This window comes from Brachypodium distachyon, chromosome 5 (assembly GCF_000005505.3).
Source record: "Brachypodium distachyon strain Bd21 chromosome 5, Brachypodium_distachyon_v3.0, whole genome shotgun sequence".
Taxonomy (NCBI): domain Eukaryota; kingdom Viridiplantae; phylum Streptophyta; class Magnoliopsida; order Poales; family Poaceae; genus Brachypodium; species Brachypodium distachyon.
In genome coordinates, this window is record NC_016135.3 from 11,415,050 (window position 1) to 11,432,525 (window position 17,476).

The 17,476-nt window shown below is 39.7% G+C and overlaps 3 protein-coding genes across 23 annotated transcripts; 2 read left to right on the top strand and 1 right to left on the bottom strand.

The window, feature by feature from the left end:
- The first annotated feature begins 1,777 nt into the window (after window positions 1-1,777).
- On the top strand, window positions 1,778-4,740 carry LOC112269357 (protein indeterminate-domain 12-like). Its single transcript, XM_024456019.1, has 3 exons — window positions 1,778-1,960; window positions 2,749-3,145; window positions 3,672-4,740. Exons 1-3 carry the CDS (start codon window positions 1,822-1,824, stop codon window positions 4,513-4,515), a joined length of 1,380 nt encoding a protein of 459 aa, XP_024311787.1. The 5' UTR covers window positions 1,778-1,821; the 3' UTR covers window positions 4,516-4,740.
- Window positions 2,847-8,084, bottom strand: LOC100832523 (DNA cross-link repair protein SNM1). 20 transcript variants are annotated; one of them, XR_002961185.1, is made up of 10 exons: window positions 7,497-8,083; window positions 7,086-7,266; window positions 6,736-6,975; window positions 6,525-6,669; window positions 6,218-6,352; window positions 6,071-6,137; window positions 5,913-5,990; window positions 5,414-5,466; window positions 4,996-5,087; window positions 2,847-2,984 (listed from the first exon to the last, which is right to left on the bottom strand). XR_002961185.1 is itself a non-coding variant. In XM_024456015.1 (9 exons), the coding sequence occupies exons 1-9, from the start codon at window positions 7,936-7,938 to the stop codon at window positions 5,070-5,072; spliced, it is 1,359 nt and encodes a 452-aa protein (XP_024311783.1). In that variant the 5' UTR covers window positions 7,939-8,083; the 3' UTR covers window positions 4,936-5,069. The 20 variants fall into 20 exon arrangements, 6 of the variants coding, with proteins under 6 accessions (XP_024311781.1, XP_024311783.1, XP_024311782.1 ...); XR_002961189.1 differs by having other exon boundaries at window positions 2,937-2,984; window positions 4,996-5,090; XR_002961186.1 differs by lacking the exon at window positions 2,847-2,984 and adding an exon at window positions 3,959-4,092.
- A 2,371-nt stretch (window positions 8,085-10,455) lies between these two features.
- On the top strand, window positions 10,456-16,039 carry LOC100845748 (OTU domain-containing protein DDB_G0284757). Of its 2 annotated transcripts, none has more exons than XM_010241528.3 (10): window positions 10,456-10,703; window positions 12,906-13,048; window positions 13,231-13,304; window positions 13,859-13,913; window positions 14,019-14,093; window positions 14,682-14,755; window positions 14,866-14,914; window positions 15,017-15,101; window positions 15,346-15,402; window positions 15,518-16,039. In XM_010241528.3, the coding sequence occupies exons 2-10, from the start codon at window positions 12,929-12,931 to the stop codon at window positions 15,562-15,564; spliced, it is 636 nt and encodes a 211-aa protein (XP_010239830.1). In that variant the 5' UTR covers window positions 10,456-10,703; window positions 12,906-12,928; the 3' UTR covers window positions 15,565-16,039. The 2 variants fall into 2 exon arrangements, with proteins under 2 accessions (XP_010239830.1, XP_003579644.1); XM_003579596.4 differs by having other exon boundaries at window positions 10,459-10,703; window positions 12,874-13,048.
- The last annotated feature ends 1,437 nt before the right edge of the window (window positions 16,040-17,476 follow it).

Below are 17,476 nucleotides of genomic sequence, written 5' to 3' on the forward strand. Positions count from 1 at the left end.
GGCTGCAAGCTCGCGCAGAAGGCGCCAACGAGCGGAGCGTCGCTCTCCGTGCTCTCTCGGGCGTGCCGTCCACCGGAGAGCTACGTTTAGACGATCAAACTGTTCCCTTTTTTCCAACCTTTTCGTTTCCCTGGAATCATCGCTCGCCGAGGTTAAACATACGTTCCAATCCAAACAGCGCCTGGCAACCGCGAATTCCGAGGTGCCTGAACACAGTCAAAGACTATTTATCTTAGTTTCTTTTTAATTTTGTTAGCGTCGGACAAAGCTTTGTCGACTCATTCTAGATACATCGCAAAAACTGTGATAAAAGTACTCTAAGGCTGCGTTTGGTATATTGATGTGGCTTTTTTTCTAGAATACATATTGATGTGGATTCATTACGAGTTTACGATAATCTAGTTTCTTTAACTAACTTTTGTCTATTTTGTTGTTTGGGCGTTTGGCTAATCAACTATTCTCATTTCATGCCTAACTTTTCACGGCAATTATAAGATAAAATTCATCACAAAGCCCAAGTACGAATAGAATTTGGTAGCTACATATTACGCATGTCCTGGATGGACAAGCAGAAGGGAGAAGCACTCGGGACATACCACAGTGGGATGATCTTACTATCCTATCTTTCTATCAGTGGATGAACACTAACGTGAACATATACTCCACTCCTCTTTTATATTCCCTCCGATCACTAATTAGTGTCGCTGATTTAGTACGGCTTTGTACTAAATCAATTACATTTATTATGGATCGGATATTTATTTTTCAGATATTAACACATAGATGCACTTGAACATATATATTCCTTCTAAACAAATAATAGACCAAACCTTGCGGAGCCCCTCGCGATAAAGTATTGCAATGATTCTGCATTCACGCTTAAGACCTCCTTTTTCATGCTGATACTAATACCTGCAAATTTCCTAGCCAATTTTTTTTAACGAAATGGTCTATTCTGACAGAGAGTACTCAATAGACAGCAAATACAAACAACTGGCCTCGTAAAACCAACAAAAATGGTACTCAGTATCCATCAGTTTTCTACCTTTTGGAGCCTAAGAGAACATTGGGCCAGGTACTTAGAAAAACAGAATTTGCATCTGTATTCATGTAGACTAAAAAATGTGGCCAGCATCTGTCGCATCGTGCAAATCTTTCCGTTGTCATTCTCCTTTATACCAACGCAACCGTCTCAGGCCTGCATTTTGTATGCTTAATCTACTGTTAACCATCCATCAGTTCCTTCGTTTGATTGTGACATGGTCTCATAGACACAATATATACGCGCCAAAGGATTCATGTCTGACAACGACAGGCTAATTTATACTCTCCCAGAGTAAAATATCTGATGCACTAGATCCTGACCATGAATTAACATTTCTATTGACACGGAATTTAACATATTCTGTATGATCACAGGATCCTTCCGTATTTTGTTTATATAAATTGCAAAAAATAAAACGGAATTGATGATGCGTTAAGCAGCATGCAGCTCAGGTTTTATTGCTCTCACGAATACTATAATAATGGGGGAACAGAATAAATATTTGAGGCCTACTTGGGTTGTTGTATTTTTAACGGGGGAGCTTTTATTTAGTTCAAGTTTGGGAGTTGAACTAAATACCAGCCCTCCCACAAAAAATTTACAACATTCTTGAGGGTTTAAAGTTAACCGTAAAGCTACAGCCCTTGATGTTGACTTCAAAGAAAATTTCCTTTCTCATTTGTCAGCATCCCGTTGATTCCATTCCCTCATGCTTAAATCAGCATTCTCATCGCTTCTCTGGCACATCCACATACCAGAAAGTGAGCTACCAAACAATGTCTCAAAAATCTGAGGAAGAGTCTGTCATCAACTTCCAGCAGCAACAAAAGCTGGCAGTCTATCAAGCAGCACTGACCAAAGGCGGTTCCATCATCCCTGCAGCAAAAAAGAGAAGAAGTCATCCTGGCAACCCAGGTAAGGGAAGAGTTGTAGCATGCATTATTTTGGTATTCATGGGTTCAACAGATACATCTGAGCTATACTTAAGCAGTTTTCACCTACCACAAAGGCATAAGCATGATGGCATGAAAGATGGTTTTAAGTTTGATAATCCAAATACTCCCTCCGTCCAACAAAAGATGTCTCAAGTTTGTCAAAATTTGGATGTATCTAGACATGACTCAGTGTATAGATGCATCCAAATTTAGTCAAAATTGAGACAACCTTTGTTGGACGGAGGAATATAAGATTTAGCTCTATGTCTAAATAGAATAAGAATCATGGTCCTCGTATATAAAGATGGTAGAATGCTGTCATAATATGAAATTGATTAGAAATGCAGGTAGAAAGACAGATTATGAGAATGCTGTAGCCTGAATAAAACAAGATATCATGTTATTCTTTGCTTTCTGGAAATCCATATAGGTCAAAAGGATACATATGCGCTACAACAAAACAATTATGCAAAAGTTTCCTACAAGAAATCCAGTGGCGAAATCATACGCTTAAAAGAAAGCCATAGTAGATCTGGTATCTGAATGCTCAGGTCTACTATGGCTGTTGAACTATTATTTTCATAGTTGCTGTTTGATTCCAGGCACATTTTTTTAATGAGTAATAGCTTTAAGCCATGTGACAATTAATCGAACACATAACATGAAAACAGTTTGTTCTAAGTGAAATGATGAATGGAAGTAGGATGTGCACTGGATGAACTAGAAACTGTTAATGTTCGACATCAATTCATTTTGTTCATTGTGCAGATCCAGATGCAGAAGTAGTTGCATTCTCACCGAAGACACTGTTGGCAACGAACAGATATGTATGTGAAGTATGCCACAAGGGCTTCCAGAGAGACCAGAACCTTCAACTTCACAGGAGATGTCACAACTTGCCATGGAAGCTCAAGCAGACAAATAGTACCGAGGCTAAGAAGAAGGTATACATTTGCCCTGAGGTCGCCTGCCCTCACCATGATGCAAGCCGTGCTTTGGGTGATCTGACAGGCATAAAGAAACACTACTCAAGGAAGCACGGTGAGAAAAAATGGAAATGCGAAAGATGTTCTAAGAAATATGCAGTCCAATCAGACTGGAGAGCACACACAAAGATATGTGGCACGAAGGAGTACCGCTGTGATTGTGGAACAATATTCTCAAGGTATTTTTCTCACCAAGAAATAGATTATACGCAGGCAGCCTAAAGAATTGAGATGCCTGGAATTGTCTGGTACTTAAGCAAGTAGAAATTTCAACTTGACTAACTGCTGATTATGACTACTCCTAATGTGATTCAAATATTTGATCACCAATTGTATGTGTACTCACTAGAAATTCAATTACCAAAAGAAAATAAGTCAGCACCGATCTAAGCAGATGTAGCAGAAACTGTTGGGAAATAATAATCAAAGCACAGTTTGTCACACTTAAAAAAGAACCAAATTGATGATCAAGATTTCAGAGATTAAGAAATACCACAGTTAGTAACTTCAAGGATTATGAGCATGCTAATGTAGGATTGAACCATATTGTCAAACTGAAATAGATACATGGTGGAACAGTACAATGTAGGGTTGAATCATATCATCTCGAGACAATGACACCACATGAAAAGAGTGAACAATCATAAGTTAAGCCATGATGATATTTGGAAACTGACAGTTCTTTCCATTGCAATATTGTTACAGAAAGGATAGCTTCATCACACATCGAGCCTTTTGTGATGCTTTAACTGAAGATGACTCTAGAATCAACCAAAGCCTTGCTGCCATGGTGGGAAGTTTGCATGGTCAACAGCAGGACATCTTTCCACACACAATACCTAGTGCAAGCTCTTCACCAACTGACGCAGTTGGAAACTTCTCTGGTCATAACCAGAGTTCAGATAACTGTCCAAGATCTTTGTCCCCTTATACTTTCATTGCAAGAGGTACTTCGTTGTTCTCCAACCAGATATTACCAGACGAATCTAGCATTCCGATAGATGGCAGTGAACCAAATTCTCCTTTCATGTCCATGAGCTCTCCATACATATCAGCAACAGCCTTGCTACAGAAAGCAGCAGAGATGGGAGCGAAGACCAGTGAAGATCCAATATCACCATTACTTCTGAAAGGTTTCCCGAATTATTTTAACACTAGAGGTCACATTGGTATTTCTTCATCAATCCTAGGGACCTCAACAGCTAATAGTGCAAGAAAGAAGACTGTTGAAGACAACAACACCTACATGAACTCATTATGGGCTGGTAGCTGCATAAGACATAATACAGTGCCATTGGTTGGACTTCAGCCATTTTCCATGAGGGTGGAAAATAGAAGTACTAACATGGTTGATGAGGATCACATGCAGCAAAATGCACATGAAAGCATTTTTGGTGTTAGAGATATCGGACTAACACAAGACTTTCTAGGTTTAGGAGGCAATGGTAACATCGAGATGAGTGATGAAACCTACAACAGGGATACAGCATTAAGCTATTCTGAGGAGCGGCAGAAATCTCAGCAAGATAACTACTCTTACCATCATTAGTCTCGTACTCATGAATCTACTACCCTGGTGAAACCCATTTGGGATTCAAAAGCACAAATAGTTTAGTTACAACAATAGATCACTTTTCAGCTGATGTTATCGATTTAAGTAGTTCCTTCAATAATAGGTACTAGAATATAAACCATATTGTGTAACCGGAAATAGGAATAGGAGATAATTTCATCAAATTCTGAAGACAACAGAGCTGAAACACAACTGCATCAGCCAGTGTAGCTTTAAGAAATCCTGTATTTCATTCAATAAAAATAAATGCTTTGCAAAATTATGGTTGTGAATGCAGGAATTCAGAGTGCAGAACAATGTATTTGGATGTAACGTTACCAATTACAACTTCAACAATAAGTAACAAGTGAGCAACAAAAACCAGTGTTGCCTCTCAAAATGAGAAAACAACAGAACAAATTTTAATTTGCTTCGGTAAATATGCATGCCTTTACAAAATGTGTGGGAAAGTGGCACCTCTTTAAGCATATCTTTTCCAGCGCAGAGAAGAATAAATAGGCCTAATCTTCTAGAGAATATCTGGCTGCTCCTCATGTACCATCGTGACGCTACTGACATAAATAAGCATTTGTTAAAGAATATATATGAAAGCACAAAGCATTTAAGTCGGACTGTGCATGTAAGAAGGCATACAATAAAAATACCATGCTGAATATTCCAAATATGAGGCTAACATAGAAACTGATCCCACTTCAACCATCACAAGCCCTGCAGCCATTCCCGGAAATATGCTTGCATTTTATATCGACTTGCCGCGTTGCCAACATTGACAGTGGGGATTACCTTTTGGGGTCTCACAAACTAGCCAGACCCATAATTAGAAGACACATCACTAAACAGACTACAATAAAGTAACATCAAACGTAGGATTTACCTTCAAAAAGTCCCTAAGTTCGGTGAAACTTGAGTGTTCGCTATAAGGTACACCTAAAAGCAGAAGAAATTACTTTAAAGGGCGGAATTTGTATGCAAGTTTGGAATTGCTGAACATGTACATTTGATAAAGATCAGACAAGAATGAGGCTGATATAGAATCACCAGGTTGCAGTTAAAAAACTGAATTTGAAACATATATGTTGGGATACGGGTTCAACTGTTGGTTAAAAAGAGTCCATTGTAAAGTTTGAGAGGAGTCAAAATAATTTTTTTCATGTACGATGCAGTTTTTAAGATAGCTCAAGAAGCACGCAATGTAGGTTCCTGGCTGTATTTCACAAGCTCTACAAGGTCATGGAAGAATTGGAGTATCTGGAATTAAGCCCACATTGTGTATAATATATGGTTTAGTTTCTGACATAATTTGGCAGTTATCCACCTTTCCGTTAAAAAAGCAATATGTGAAGGAGAAGAATAAAAAATCTAACAAACCCTACCATAGATTGTAACTCTGCCCCTAGAGCTTGGTTTAATTAGGTCAAGCTCCTTTCCAGCTGCCTCAGAGAAAGTCCAACCTGATAAAACATTACAAACTAAAACTAAGAGTCGTGCAATAAAGATTTTGGAATAAATGTATCTCCCCAAGATCATTAACCTGTAGGACGAAAAGCCAGCACAGCTAGAAATCTTTGGTTAAGAGTTTCCAAGTACTTCGTCAATTTCTAACAAAAGCTATTTTCTGGTAAGAGATGTTACTAGATAAAATCATATAACTGTATATATCTGAGATTCATTTCAAAACCTCATGTTGCACCGAAGCAAGGGGCATGACATGTAGTGGTGAACTTTGATCGCATGAACTTATCCTTTTGGACAAATCTGGCCAGCCAAATGAGTGAAGAATTCGCCTTCGTGATGCATCAGTATAGATGGGAACCTTTTAAGAATATACAAAAAGGTCTTATCTGAGAACTATTACCCACACGGACACTTCAGAAAGCTCAACATTAGAAAATACTTCTTCTCGTGCCTACATTGAAGATCCTAAGTTCCCCGCTTACCCAGAATGTATGGAAAGTATAGATAGTGAAATCTCAGCCATATAGTACCTCTAAAGCTTGAGAAATTGCTAGATAGACATTTTCTTTCCCAATGCTATATGCCCCAACAACAATGAGTGTTTTTGGTTGTTTCTTAAGATATCTTTGAGCTGTCCTCACAACAAAATCGATAACATCCTCCTGTGGTGGGAACCTAAAAATGCAACAGGTTAGTAAAGTAATACAGAGAAAATGCTTAGTTTCAAGGTTATGAACTGACTTGTATTTTGGATTACAGTAAGTTGTATCCAGGTAAAGCAAATTTATGCGGCCAGTTTGGAGGAGTGGATGCGATTGCATGGATTTTGATGCTCTAAAATCCCCAGTATGGAGGTAGGTTTTTCCATCACTAAGACGAAAGTGAATTAGAGCTGCCCCAGGGCAATGATTGGCCTCCAACAAGGTAACTGTCACTCCATCAATGACATACTCGGTATTAAGCTCCAAGGGACAAATATATCTGCAAACATCAATTTGACCACTTGGTAGTTAGTGCTACGGCTGCTGCTACTAGAGAAATGGAGGCATCAGCAGCAGCATCATCATCAAACACTCAAAAGGAAGCCTTACTCGGAATTGATAGATAGTAACATCTTCACCAAGCGTGCAGTGAGTGCAGTGCAATAGATAGGACCATGACACCACTTCTTGGTTAACCCACCATAATGATCATAATGAAAATGGCTGAGAAAATAGGCAGAGCACCCCTCAACCGCACCATACCGAAATGCATCGACTGTAAACGGCGTACCTAGGTCCAATTTATGGGTACATCAAAAGACCGAATCAGTGAAATGAAACATGGTTATTTGGTATGTACAAGAGTAATCAGTTGCTTCAGAAATGAATCACATTCTTAAATAGCGGAGAACCACATATAGGCAGACACGGTAATAAACTGATTAACTATCAATGGATTCCAGTAACACAAATGCAAACATAGTCCCAACTCCCAATGGTGAGTGTAGGAGCGGCCTTTACCGGGAATCTTCTTGTAGAAGGGGCACGTGGCGGGCTTCTTGGCCACCCCGTTCTCCTCCGAGTCTCCTCCCCAGCGCCGCTTCCTACCGGACCAAGTACCAGAATGAGAGGCAGAGGAGGAGGAAACCCCGGCCGCAGCCCGGACCCCCTGAGCCGCCTCCTCCCGCGGTGGCTTCTCGATTCCCCACGCCTGGAAGAGGCTCCTCTGCACCAGCGGGCCGCCACACTTCGCCTTCGTTCCAGCGGCAGGATTCCTCTGATGCGGGGGAGCGGCTTGCAGTTGCAGGGAGGACCAGTCGATGCCGCTACGGTAGAAGTCGTCAGCGAAGCTGCTGGTGGCGGCTGCAGTAGGGGGTAGTATGGGGAAACCGTTGTCGTCTAGGTCATCCGAAACGGGCGGCGGTAGGTCCGTCTCGGCGTCGCCGGTGATGTCTGTGTCCATCGCAGCTGGGGTCGTACGTCGGAGGAGGGTTTCAAATGGGCGGCGGGAGGAGCGTGGCGGTGGAGCGAGGCGCGGGGAGGCAAGAAGAGGAACGGAGACGAAGGGTGGCTGCGTGGGAAACGCATAAGGCTTTGTTGTTTTCTGACAGCGGAAACGTATACCTGTTTATTCCCTCTTTGGAACACCCCAAAGGAAACAGATACACAAATATATTTGACTAAAGTTTTTAGTCCCGTGACAGCCTTTTTAGTCCTGCATGCGAGTTAATAGAAATTTCTGTTTTTTAATATAAATTCTTCTGATTTTATATGTGTTTTTTAGGAGTAGGTTGTAACGAACATAAATTTATGGCGACACGTCAAACCAAAACTCCAATCTCATAATTCCATTTGTCTCAGTTGTTTTTACCTATTTTATTGTTGAGTAAATTGTATTCCTCAGCCCAACTAAAGATGTTTCAACTTTGACAAGATTTGAATGCATCTATACATTAAGTCATGTCTAGATACATCTAAATTTTGACAAACTATAGATATTTTTTGTTGGACAGTGGAAGTATCAAAGATCCATAAACTTGACAGGTAGAAGCAATTTAGTCCATAGACTTATAAATGTGCAAATCACATTTGAGAGCTCAAATACATCACGTGGTGGCTGACCTGTCTAAAGGAAAATTATGAGGGAAATTTTTAACAAACTTGCATCTCTGTAATATTCAATGCATCGAGACGCAAAGCTTTTGCATTTTCTCAAAGGAAAAATCAAACAACCCTTGAAGCTTTCTCAAGCTGTTCCAAAGATCACCAACTTGTATAGCACTTATGCTCAACATATGCGAGGCAAAGAGAGAAAAAAATGACAAGTGTTTTCCCTTGTCATCTGATGAGCTTGTCGTCTTGTCGACATCGTGGGCTAGCTCCCTAGGTTAGGCACGCACAATAGGATGATGTCATACTTCTCTTGACAACGCCACAATGGTGATGTGAAAGAGAGAGAAATGAAAAAAAAGGCTTGAGTATTCTCTTAACTATGAGATGATCTCTTTAACGGTAAGGATAATTCATTTTTTCCCATTGTACTAGATTTTCACCTCTTTTTCACATTTATTTAATTGATTTTGTTCACTTAAACTTTAATTGAAAGATTATACTCTAGAAGATAATCTATTGTATGCCATGTTTTGTTGAATTTTCTAAATGACATAGAACTTATAAGAGAAGACAATATTATCTACTCCCTTCGATCCATATTAATTGTCTCAAATTTGCTCAGATATGGATGTATCTATGTCTAAAAAGTGTCTGGATACATGTAATATTTCGACAACTAATATGGATTGGAGGGAGTACCATTGTACAAGACCTTAGGAATTTGGAAAAGAACAATGAATTAGGATAGCTTAGATGGGAAATAAAGCCGAAAAAGTGGCCTACACTATAAAAAAAATGAGGATAACTCTATGAGGTTGAAATTTTAGAGCAACAACTTGCTAAAAAAAACCCATTAAACTTTCCTAATATCCATGTGGGATACCACATGGCAAATCTAACATCTAAACCACAATTTGGACCGAAAGGTCTTCTGCATGTCAGTTTAGGAGGGACAAATGCATGATTCGTAGGTTTATGGATTAAGTTGTTTTCATTGAATTACGTGGAATTTATGGGTGTGTTTGAGACACCTTGCTCCACAGATTTGAAGGAGCTGGTTATCAATAGCTCCACTTTTTCGTGAAGTTGGAGTTGTGAATATTTGGAAGATGTTTTGTAGTTTTATCTTATTTGGAAAAGAGAGGTTTTCCCCTCCGATTTCCCATAGAGAAACCAAATTGTATAGGACATCTGACATACAGAGCTACTCCCTCCGTTTCATAATATAAGACGCCCACGTATTTCGAGGTCCAACTTTGACAATCAATTAAACTAACAAAATGTGAATTATGTGTTACAAAAATTATACCACTAGATTCACATCTGAAAGAAGTTTTCGATGGTATAACTTTTATAATACGTAATTCACATTTTATTGGTCTAATTGATGGTCAAAACAAAATTTTGAGACGCATGCGTGCTTTATATTATGGAACGGAGGAAGCATTAAGCTATGCCAACGTCCGAAAGAAAAAAGAAACGATGAAACTCAACAGAGCAAAGCTATCAGACAAACCGGGATATGAGGTTTTCATTTGTATGTCTCGGTTCATATTGTACAGGAGTACTGTGCAATACTCCTTCCGACTCATGTTAATTGTCACGGATTTAATACAAAGTTGAACAGCAAATAATTCAAGCCGGAGGGAGTAGGTTTTCGGTTTCAGTCTTTTCGATTTTGGTTTTCATTCATTGGTTTTTATGCCCACCTCTGCTCCTTGTCGTCTCTCAATGCTGTCTCCAGGGCGAATGCTGTCTCCAGGAGTCCAGGTGGTCTCAACTCTCAAATCGCAGGTGACAAAATAAGAGGCAGCGGCCCGCGGGGTAGTTGACAGACCGCTCCTACGCGTACGAAACCGCGGCAGCCCAACAACCGAAGCAATCAAATCGCTGAAAAATCGCAGCTCGTACTTTGCTCTAAAAGGCGTCGCCGTCCGCGTCCCCTTTCCGTTTCTTCCATTCCACCTCCTCCACGCCCCAACGGCCCCGCTAGCCACGAGGCCGCACAGGAAGCGAAAACAAATTCCTTTGCCCTGGTGCGTTGCGCTCCTCCAATCTGCTAAATCCCCGCCGAGCGCGCTCGGGCCTCGCCTCCATTACCCATCCTGCCACGAGGTATGCTTCCTTGCTCAGCGACTCTCTCGTGATTGGGGAGGAGATATTTTTCCTTTGCTTCTGATATTCTAATATTGGGGGGGCGAAAGCCAGGGAAGAGAACTCTCTTGGTTTCTGGTATACGCGTGCGGGTTTGAGCTACAAGTTTCTTAGGCAAACTCGAAAGGTTACTGTTTTTTCCTTTTCTATTGGCTTTTTGCGTTCTTCCCCGACGGGGGAATGCTGGCCAAACAAAGGTGGCGTGTTCAATTGTTCTTTGAGCAAATTGATGTTTCCCGGTGATTAGAGTCTGATGCAATTTCGCCCTTCGAATTTGTGTGGTTGGGAATCGGTCGTTACCTATACGGCTATACCCAAATGCAGTCAGCGATTTAATCTGAATGTGATTGAACAGTCTGATGTGTTAGTTGCAACTGAAAATCCTTGAAAAGATGCTGTGTGGTATAGTATAGGTAGACATGATCCATTTTGTTATGTAAATACTGTTGACTAGGCCAGTTGTAGCGCCCATCTGGCTGCCAAAAGAATTATCTTACATTATAAAAATGGAAGAAAATGCCTTCATGAGTTTAGAAGACTAGCAGATAAGTTGGTTCAATCCTACAGTAGCAAAGACTGTCCGGATTGAAGAGAAAATTGCAACGTCCATCAGACTAACACCCTATTTTCTACCATATAGTCACCACTTGCTTCAAGCTCAATACCCATGTCCCCATTTTGCCCGCACACCATTAAGATTTATGGATCAAGTGACTGTCAATGGAGAAAAGAGTAGGCATACCATATATGGGTCCTAGATGTATAGCCTAGTGATATGGAGTAGTTAAAAGCGTTGAACCTAGAAGCACAGGCTCCCAGGTGCAAAAAACAATTTTCAGATGTAGAAAAATTATTAAAAATTGAACACATGTAAATGTTCATTTAAGTTCAAAAAAGGTTTAGTGCTTACGGTTAAGATATACCAACCAACCAACTATCTCAAAATACCGATCTGGTAGGAAGAGGAGATATGATATACTTAACACCCCCCTTCACATCCGACATGGATATGGAATGATCAACACCTCCCCTCACACCCGACGCGGGCGTGGATAAATGATTATGGAAATGCGGGGACTGAGACTTGAACCCAAGAACTCAGCTCTGATACCATGTCAAGATATCGAACCAACCAACTATCCCAAAATACCGATCTGGTAGGAAGAGGAGATATGATATACTAGTATACTTAACACTTACAAGTTTACTTTTAGAGCACTGAATTTTCTTTTTTACCTGGGATACAAAAGCTAGATCCTTAGGGGAAGAATAATGAAGGCATTGCTTTCTAGATCGAGGAAAGGTCCCAAACACTGGCTCCACCCACTGCAGCGATGCAGTGGGCGACCTGACACGCACGGGAAGGGCCTTTATTTTTGTGAGAACCAGGGTTCGAGCCCTGGTTGGCTGGTTGGCAGCCCCACTGCTGGGAGCCTTACCACCGGGAAATGAGCACCTGGGATACAAATAGTGTTTGTTTTTTGAATAAAATTTATACAGAAACAACGAACAAGAACATGTTTAAGAAATTTCAGATTTTTTTGACATTTTTAAGTATTCTTCGTGAATTTACTGTTCAACTGAGTATGTCCTCCTGGAAGCCAAAATGCCGCTTCATATACGGCTTTTATTTCAACGGTGAATATGTTTGCGATTATCTGGTGAATATTTCTTTGGTTCCTTAGACGTAGTGCAGCTTAAATTCACATTCGATTCCATCGACAACAGGCAGGTACTGTATCTGTAGGTAAACCTGGATACATTCATGAAAAATTTATCCAAATCATTTCCGTCGTTCCCAATAAACAAGAGAATTCCAGGGCGTACACATTTTCAGCTAAGTCAGTTGTTAGATGCTTCCCTCATGTTCCCTTCAATTGCTTTGGTTGTCTGTTAAATATATGGTCGCTGACAATAGAATCTGGCTTTGTAGTTTTATGTTCTTGTAGATTATATTTATTTCCTCTAATTGCTAGCATCATGTATATTAGTGCTCATAAGTTGCATTTTTGTTTTCAACGCTTTGCTTATATATTTCAAATATATTTGTCTATAACATCTGAATTTTTACCAGCACAATATATTGAATATTATTGTAAAATACATTTGTCTTGTTTTTTTTTAACTATAGGCTGGACATGACTCATATGTTCCCAAATGAAGGTGCCTCATCCAGCTCAGCCTCTATGAGCAGCCAAAGGAGTGAGACAGATGATGACAAGATGATTGCGATGGTTCTTGAAGAAGAATATGCCAAGCTAGATGGTGCTATGGCCAAACGTCTTTCAAATTTAACATCTATTCCTGTAAGATATTGCATGCCTGTTTTGTTATGCTTATTTCTATTTTCCTTTCCTTTCGTAGTTAAAAACTGTAAATTTATGTTTGTTGTGCACTTTTGTGTTTTTCTCTATGGTATGATATTGGTTAAATAAAGATAACTGTGTGTGTTTGTTCCTGAAACTCCTTCCCTTTGGCACATTTACAGCATGTTCCCCGGATTAATACATACTTCCCGACATATAGTGATGCCACTATGGATCATCACCGCCTTCATGACAGGTAACTTTTGATGATCTTTACAGGCTTTAATATGGTACAGTTTTCACTTCTCTTTCTTCTAAAAGTTGGCTTCATTTTTTTAGCTTAGAAAGTAGTGACATATATTGCGTTCAGTGGCAGAGACACTAACGTTTCATGAAAGCTGGATGCGTCCATCCTTCTACAAGAGTCTTTGGGCCAACATTTCCGCATGTATTTTGTCAGTTGGCCATAACTATACGAGTCTAGCAGTTGAGCAAAAGGCTAAAAGCATGTTTTTATTGCTCTGACATTGGAGATTCAATGTAAAATATTGGGAATATATTATGGGAACCCGTGGAACAACATTCAGATTGCGTATCTAAATCATATCTTGCGTTTTTTTTTTCTGGCTGAGATTTGAAATAAATGTACCTGCTTATTGGGACAGTTTTAGCCTGTCTTTACTCAGTGTGTGCTGCAAAAATAGCTCAAGTCGACTTGGATTCACCTGCCACCTGTTTCAGTGAATAAATGGAATGCCAACACATCTATGATTCTCATCATATTTCTTAATTCGAGAGAGCCTTTTGTAGGTTGAATGCGTATGGCCTGTTTGAAGTGAGGGTATCAGGTGATGGCAATTGTCAGGTTTGTGATTTTCAAAAGCAGATTTATTCATGATGAAATTACATGATCTTGTGAAGTTTGCACCCGTATGTTCATGTAATGATACAGTTATTTGTTGTCTTGTAGTTCCGTGCACTCTCGGACCAGCTATATCGATCACCCGAGCATCACAAGCATGTCCGGAAAGAGATAGTGAAGCAGGTATACTGATGACCTGGCTACATCAGAAGTACCACTCTTTTGTTTATGTTGTTACTGTGCTCATATGGTTAGACTGCAAATCTTTTCTGCCTCAACACATGCATTTTAACAATTTCATGGACTCCCCCCGATTCTTGTTTACTAATAAATTACTATGCCGTTGTGATGTATAAATAAACAGGTTTTTCAGCATTTATAGGGAATTTTTTTCATTATTCGGCTATATGTGTGCTCATAGTGAATGGGCCCCTAGCGTAATGGTTAGGTGGCTATAGTAGCACTCCTCAGGTCCTGAGTTCGACTCCCCGTGGGAGTGAATATCAGGCTGGGGTTAAAAAATACCCACGCCTTAAGCACATGCCCTCAGGCCCGGCCCGGTCTCACACGGGCTATGGTGCCGCTGTGTATGGGTGGGGCAGGGGTTCTGAGGTTTCTCGACCTGCGTGAGAAGGTCTTCTTCTTGATGCAAATGCCTAGGGGGTGGTTTACCCCTTGCATGTCGAGTTTATAGTTCTGCTCATCTACTGATAAATCTTTTTTCAGAGACTTGAACACTTGTGTGTGCTATTTATTTTTTTCCTTCTGCAGCTCAAGGCGTGTAATTCCTTGTATGAAGGTCATGTCCCGATGAGATATAAGCATTATTGCAAGAAGATGAAAAAGTACGCATTTTCATGGATTTGATTTTGCTGCGGAGTACTTTGATGAAAACAGTTCATGCTTGTGCTTTTGTATTTAATTATATATAGGTCTGAAATCTTGTCTTCTCCAGATCTGGTGAATGGGGAGACCATGTCACATTGCAAGCAGCTGCTGATAAGGTTAAGCCTCCTTTACACTGCAATAGGGAATTAATATGCGTGCACCTTGACAAGACATCCCTTGAGAAAGAAGACTCCTAATGTTATCTTCTTTTCCTGCAGTTTGCTGCGAAAATATGCCTTCTAACATCATTCAGAGACACCTGTTTTGTTGAAATTGTTCCACAGTATCAGGCTCCACAGAGAGGTAACGTATTGGCCTGTGTCAAGGAATAACAAGTATGCTGCACGTTTGACATCAAAAAAATTAGTCTTGAAGGGCATATTATTGCCCTTGTTGCACACAATTTGCAAAAGATAAAATAATATATGTTGCGTGCATGCATATACATCTCTCTTATTGCTGCATAAGTAGAGATTACAACAATTAAAGAAATACTAACCGATTGTTTTGGCCGAGTGGTTAATTCCTGATGTTGCATGTTTTTCAGAGCTTTGGCTAAGTTTCTGGTCTGAAATTCATTACAACTCGCTGTATGATGCTCGAGGTCAGAAACAAGTCCTTATTTTACTCCAATTGTAGGAAGCTGATATGCATCAGTTGGCTTGTCCCATATTTATGCATATGTTTTTAAGAAAAGGAAATTACTTGTTGCTTTGCAGATCTACCTAGCAAATACAAGCCTAGAAAGAAGCACTGGTTCTTTTAGATGTTGCTACAGGTTTGGTGTTTATTATATTTATATGACCGTTTGGCCGCCGCCATCCGGCGGGATGGCGGCATCCTGCAGAGCGGCGGACACCTACCTGGCTGTCCACTGAAGGTCTGAATGAAACATTGGTCCATTTCTGTGCACTTCTTGGAGCAGTATTACACAGCATTAGATTCAAATCACTTAATTTCAGGTTGATTCCTTGTGAATAGATACAGGTACTGACATAAAGGTTGATTGTACACATGCTTGTTCATCGGTATATTCTTCATTTTATCCTGATACACTGATACTCCATATTATTTCATCCAGTTCATTAGTGGGATGTGACAGCTGTTGTTAACTATACTCCAAATGTCTTGTATTCGTGTCACTATGTTTGCTTCAAAAGTTTCAGCCATGTGTTTAGTGTATTGTTACCCTCTCGCACATATTCCGTTGAATAAGCATGAACGGAATCGGTGATCCCTAACTGTACTCGCTGGTACTGTGTACTCCCTCCGTTCCATAGTTCTTGTCAAATTTTAAGGAATAGATACGTCCATTTATTTGTCAAATTTGAGACAAGAATTATGGGACGGAGGTAGTAGCTATTTGAACTTAAGGCTTTCTTTGATGTTAGTGTATTTTTTAGTCATTAGTGTTTTGCCATTTGAGGGTTTAACACTTAAAAACCCAAAACACTAGTTTTAGAAAAACACTAATTTGAAAAGTGTTTTAATTTGGTATAAAAATGGAGTGCTTTGTTGGGAAAACTAGGATAATCCCCTCCAAACGCTTTCTACCAAGTAACCATTTGGAGCTTGTAGTGTTTTTCAATTTGGAGTGGATAATAACCTAAAAACACACAAAAACCCTAATACGGAGTACCAAACAGGGCCTAACGTGTTGTCTTGCATATACACGAAGAAGCTGAATACGGAGCTGGATATGGAGGACACGAGGCAGCAGACCACTTGATTCAAGTTAGCCAGTCACGTAAATCCACTGGTTCAATCATATTGTAAGCTGCATGCGATGCAAAATCAGCAAGCTCTCAAAGAATCCTGTCATGCTCTGTTTGACCTGCTTTAAGAGAGCAGAAAGTGCCAAGTAAAATAACAAGTCTCTTACAGACACCTAGTGCAAAAATAGGACCAGTTACTAGTCAGGTTAATTAGCACGTACTAATGTGTTGTGAAATGAATGAATGAGAATGAATCTATGTGTTTTTCATTGATTGTGTTCACATATATACAAGAGGAAGAGACACAAATATTTGGCATTCGCGTCCCAGTTTTGGTAATTTTGGGACGCGAGCGGTTACATGTTAACTGCCATATTAACTATTAATTAACTAATAATTAATCCTAATTGATCATATACTAATTAATCTTAACACTCCACCTTGATCAATTTGCTCCGTTGATATGTATATACTTGAAACATCATGGAATCTTGTAATCTTGTAATTTCCTCCAAAAACCACCCTGTGGGAAAAATATTGAGAAAAGTAATACTGATATTGATATGTTGTGAAAACTCCTTCCTAAAAACCCAATGGGAAAAATAAGGAGAAAATGGTACAACATATATTGGATATTGTTTCTTGATAATTCACATAGAATTATGTGAACAATAAATATGGCTTGTATATTATCCAAAAAAAACCCGGTGGGGAAAATAGAAAATATGACATATAATCTTATGTTGATATTACCTCATTAAAAACCTTTTATGAGAAACTAGTGAGTAAAACTCATAATAGGAAAAGAGTGCAATATGATGTTATGAACAGGTTAAATTCGGGTGTATACTCCTCCTGATGCTTGCAAAATTTTGAGTCGTTGCATACCAATCCCATAGACACATCTTTGAAATGTGGAGTTGGGTAAAGACTTAGTGAACAGATCTATGAGGTTATCACATG